This window comes from Haliaeetus leucocephalus, unplaced genomic scaffold, assembly GCF_000737465.1.
Source record: "Haliaeetus leucocephalus isolate CR32 unplaced genomic scaffold, Haliaeetus_leucocephalus-4.0 Scaffold284, whole genome shotgun sequence".
NCBI classification, from domain to species: Eukaryota; Metazoa; Chordata; class Aves; order Accipitriformes; family Accipitridae; genus Haliaeetus; species Haliaeetus leucocephalus.
The window spans coordinates 9864026-9869683 of NW_010972720.1; the positions used below are offsets into that span (position 1 = coordinate 9864026).

The 5658-nt window shown below is 41.0% G+C and overlaps 1 protein-coding gene across 1 annotated transcript in view; it reads left to right on the forward strand.

Moving 5' to 3' along the window:
• The first annotated feature begins 5181 nt into the window (after positions 1-5181).
• Positions 5182-5658, forward strand: part of FGF20 (fibroblast growth factor 20) — a 5308-nt gene continuing 4831 nt past the window's right edge. The window contains exon 1 of the mRNA XM_010570074.1: positions 5182-5287. Coding sequence (XP_010568376.1) covers positions 5182-5287 — 106 coding nt within the window. The remainder of the gene's footprint in view (positions 5288-5658) is intronic.

Sequence of the window (5658 nt, forward strand, 5' to 3'; positions counted from 1 at the left end):
GACAGGCAGCAGCAGGCAGCCGCAGGTTCTGTGGCGGCGGCGGGCTGCAGCCAAGTTCGTGGGGATACGAGGTGGTTAGGCCAAATGCGGAGAACGGGCACGGACCTGAGTCCGGGCGGTTTAAGCCGAAGTGCCTGCCTGGGAAGGGCCACGCGTGGAAACTGCCGTGACGGGACGGGGCTCGCCTGTGGGCCTCGCTGCCGCTTGGCGGGCGGGCCATGTGCGCTCGGAGCCGAACCCTGTCTTTTTGTAGCCTTGCTCCCAAGGAACGGTGCCCGCATGACCCAGCAACGTATCTTTGCAGAAATCTGGAAGCGCTAGTTTCGGAAAAGGAAGAGCTTCCAACCGTACCTCGCTTGCCTCATAACCCTGAAGGCAGGAGGTGGCTGCAGCAGCAAGGTTGTTCGCTGTTTTACTTCCAAGGCTTTGTTAAAAGCATCCAGTGATCCTAGTTATACTGTTAGAATGAAGATTGCTGCAGCTCCCTCACTTGTGTAAAACCTAGTAACGTCCCAGCCTGTTTCCAAAGCCTTGAAAACTCTTGGTGCGTGCCCGATAATACAGCAGAAACTAAAGGCACGAGGATCGTTTCAGATAAACTGAAACTAAACAGCGTTGCCTGTGATACTAACATTTGGCATATTAAATCTTTGACTTTAAAGTTTATTGAAAGCTGACAAAAAGTCTGGCGGACTCTGCCATAATTTTTTGAACTGTGCTGTCAACTGTCCGTAGGTGGCACTTAGTCCCACAAGGAAGAGTTTTTAGAAATGAAATGTGAAATTAAGCTAAACAACTTACCAACAGGGAGTAATGCTGTCCTTTACCATTCCTAGACTGATCTAGATAATGCTCCTTCTGTTTGGTTGCTTAATGAATGGATTGTTGCGTTGGGACCCAATTTAAATACTTAATTCCCTAAGTACCAGCAGGCTTGAAACTTCTGCCTTCCCCAGCTCCATCCAACCTCTCCCTTTTTTCACCTCTCTGTGCACCTCAGGCTCTCAGAAAAGAGGGATTCTCCTGGCCCCTATTTCAAGTATATTTTCTGTTCATTTCAAAGTGACCCCAGACTACAGTTATCTCCTACCCTTTTATACTCTTGTGTTATGAGACCTCTCATCAGGAAACCACAGACACTTGCCATGTCAGCAGCCACTCCTCTGATAAATATTCTTGGCTGCAGACAGCCTCCTTAGCATAACCAAGCACTAGTTAAAGACCAGTTGTTAAAGATGGGCATGTTCTTTTGTCCCTACCTGGTGCTGATGGGCAATAGGCCATGTCATTTCATGTTAGGGCATTCTCCGTGGTACAACCCCTGTCACCACCTATGTTACCTTGAAACTTCATAAATGGCACACAAACATTTCAAGTCACAGCACACCTTATGGCATTTTTTGCAATGGTCAGGTGCAGCCTCAGTCTTTGTCTTCTTTATATAAATATGTTCTTCCAAAGTTTCAGCCAGTTTTACTTCTTGTTTTTTTTCCTAAATCTTTGATGGCTTTGTATATTATTATGAACAAGACTTCAGAAAATAAACAAACTGTAACTCATTTTAATAGGTTTAAGACACTTATGCATTTTCAATTCCTAAGAAACATTTTGGTGGTTATGATACTGTGTCAAGGGAGAACTGTGGCCATGTTTGTCAACCGACAATCTGACAGATCATACAGCTGTAAGCATGGCCAAGGTTGAATGACCTCAGAGCTGTCTGGAAAGGCAGGTCTCTGGGGTGAATGATAGAGTTACTGCATTTCTTTCAATATTTGAGAATGCTGTAAACCAATTCATCCCTCAAGTAATTCCCTTGACTTCATTATTCCCATCTGTTAAAAACTAACTTTTTTAAAATTTTTTTTATGTCTACTGCTTTATTTATAAGTATGTTATATGTATGATTCCCAAGCAAAAGTCTTGTCTCCGAATCTGAGCTACATCTCTGTACTAAATAATAAAAGGCCAATATAAAGGTCAATATTTAGGTGTCAAGACAATAATAGTTTCAGATCCTTAGCATGACTGAAACTCAAGTTACTTCTCCTGCAGTTACATGACTAAGCATCCGGTCTGGAAAATTTTGTAGAACGTGGCTCTTGGATCTTTTTGGTTCTAGCTGCCTCATTAGAAGACATCATTCACCAATACAATTACCTTTTTTTCACTTAAAAAAATCCAATACACATCCGTACCTACTTACACCTAGGTATGTTAGTCAGAGCTTCCCTGGTGAGGTGTTTGCTAAGGAATAAGAGTGCAATTTATTTGTGCAGCAAGTCAAAAACCGTAAGCTGTCTGCATGTCTGATGTGCACAGATTCAGAAACCATGTAATTTAAATAAATCAAGGTGTTTTTTATCCAATAATCCAGTCACAGAACTAATATAAAAGCCACCAAATGAGGTACTTGAATGTTGATATATGTGGAAAAAGTCCATTCTCACTGGATGCAACTGAATGTAAACGTGCTCACTATCTAGCTTCTGTCCCATTCTGCTTATACAGGAGTTATTCATGTGTATCCACAAAAACATGGACAATAAAATAATGAATCTTAAAAAGCCCTCTGAATTTCTGTCTTCATTTAAAGAAACAAAACAAAAACGAAGGTGCAAGAAATGTAGAACTTCTTTTCCATAGGAAAATAATTTTTGTCAGCATTACTTTTCCGTTGTCTGAGTTTTTGTAAATAGGTAGATATATTTATATATACATGTATGTATATGTGCATACTTACCTGTAACTGTATCAGTTCCGAAGAAAAATGAATGCTTTTAAAGTCCGCATGTAGCGCATTTAAAAGGCTTTAGATCATCAGATTATGACCTGATTTGTACATGGAGCCTTGAAAATGATTCTGTTTTTTTCTTCCTAGTAAATCCTGCGCAAGAATACACCTTATTTTACTCAGACTTGCAGTGCTCTGTAAGGCTCTCACTGTAACTTCTGCATGTTCTGCTCATCTTGTTGAAAGCAGCCAACCATGTTTTCTTGTCCAAATCTGGGAAGAATCTGGAACTGACCATGATACCCAGGTATCTCCAGCTAGACATAGTCCTTTAAGTTCTACTTGGTTGGTTTTGTTCCACCCTGTGTTTGCTTTCTCATGTATTCTTGAACCCCCTCTTCATTCTCCTAGCCAATATTTTATTATATCATTAAAATTTTATGGCTGGCACAGCACTGTTGTAAGGGAGTTCTAAAAGCAATAAAGGTGCAATAAATTGCAGGACAAAATGTTTTACAGCTAACAGCTTTTTTTTAATCAACCTGATAGATATATAGATATCTCCATATACATACTTCAGTCCACTGCTTTCTCCACTCCCTTGGTAGCCACCAGGTTTTGCCTATGACAATATGCTATTCTTAGGAAATACACAGTAATTATATTGTCTATAAAAGCCCTAACTACTTGCTATGGAAATAAAAACTTGACCACATATGTATTTGTTCAATGACACTGAAAGTGCGGTCTCTAGGAAGTATATGTAGAGTTGATTAGATTGTACTGTATACTTTACATTGAATTATGTACTCTTGTAAAAACACACTTCAAAATTATTTAACTTCCCATGGTATAGTCTCAGAAGGTGCAAAAAAAAAAATCTTTAGTGTTATCTTTTCCTGTCACATGACTAGTGCAAACACCAAAAAAATTCTTATCTTTTTGTTTCTTTTCTGGTACTTTATAAAACAGCATAACCGGTTTAGTGCCCAGACATTAAAGACTCCACTCGGAAAAGATCAACGTTATATATTCCACTCTACTTTAAATGTTTCCATTATATAACAGCAGAGATTTAACCAGAAGGGTCTTCCAGTGTGTGACGGCTGAGGATTTTTCTTTTTTAAAAAAACCCCTTCTCTACTGGGGCCAGCGGTGCCATCTAACCAGAAGAGCCCTCTACTGTTTGCAGGACTCGGAGAGTACGGCTTGGACCCGGCAACATTACCTTTACTGGAGCATCTTTGGGCTTGGAAGAACAGACCTCCTCCATTTAGCGGTACCATCCTGGTGCATGTCCTGCAACTCAGCAGCTGTGATGAACAGTTTGATCTTGACCTGCCAGTCATGTCAATAAAAATACTTGATGCGTGTTTCAAACGTTTTAGGTCTATTTGAGTAATCGGTGTACAGGCTACTTGAGAAATAGGTGCCATATAGATTATTCAACTTTGATCTATTTCTTTGATTTAGCACTGCAATTAAGTAGATTTGGTTCAAAGAGAAAGCTCATTGGTTGATGTTTTACACTGATGTGATAATGTTTACACAGATGTGCTTTGAAATCTCGATTATGGTGGATTTTTGGGTCCCACCACATGACAGGCTCCTGTTATCTGAAAGGTAAAATAATACAACATCTATCTGTAACTGCCTTCAGAGCAGGTCCGCCTGTGCTCTCTTCTGAGGTGATTTATCTGATCATTGTATTTAGCGTTACTTTTTTCAGTTTTAAATCCCTCCACAGTAAATCACTTGCTTTAAAGCAGGCTTTTTATAATTCAGGTGCGCACAGGGGCAGTACTTAGGACTGCAGTGATGAAAAGGTGTAACATTACCTGCTTTAAAGCACCTGCCAATTAATTAGCCCTATACTCTCCATAGCAAATAAAGCTAAGCAGTCAAATCCATTTGATCTCTCAGATTTAGACTGTGACTGAAAAGACCATGGAGCAAGATGGGAGAACTAATCTTTCATGATTCTCTGCAACTTTTTTGTTTAAATGAAACCTTAAACTGCCAAACGAGTCTCTTGAACTTTTGAAAGAATTAACTATGAAAGATCTTTGCGTTTTAGACTCTAATGCCATGTTTTAACGTTGGCGAGGAACTGCTTTGCGCATCTTGAACGCTAAGATGGGTCATGTAGTTGGAGCCCTAAAATTCCTGAGGCGTTACAGAAAAAAACAGCAAAGGCGGCAAAAGCCAAGCTCTTAGTTTTCATATACCGTTGTTTTACCATTGCTAATAATGAACATGTGTTCCACCGATACCTTTGCGTGCGTGAGCCATTCTACTTTGGGGGTGAAAAAACCGCATGTGCTCATCTGGAACAGGACAGCAAAGCCCGAAACTTATTCAGAACCCTGTAGAAAGATGACAGAGATCTTTCAGTAGAGGATAGTATTGCCAATCGGTGATGCTCACAGACTTTGGTTACGGGCCCAATGCAAAACCCCAAAGAAGACGGATTAGATGAGCCGTCTCCCAGTCTTTCTTTCTTCTCCTCTGCAGGCTTTGAAAGTATTTATCCGAAACCGCGGGCCGGCCCATGTAAGTTTTTAAGATGCTGTGTCGATACCCAAACGCTATAGATCAGTTTCGTGTCACATTAAATGATGAATTAAATGCGAGGGAGAAGTTGCAGAGGGGAAAACACCTCCCTGACTATGCCAATTTCTTTAGAAATTCCCCTCCTTGTAGCTGAAGCGATAAAAGGAAAGGGTAATGCATGTACGTTTTATTAGCGTTTCAGAAACAGGGAGCGAAACTGTCAGATCTTTGGGTTTTTTTTCTTTCATGTGTGTCTGGGCAGGTCTAACCCTCAGGTAACGCCCTTTCTCCTTCTTCCCTCCTGCCTCTCCTTGCACCTGTCCACGTAATGCTCCGGCAGCTCCCGCCCGGGCCCCGCTCCCGCCTGCCCG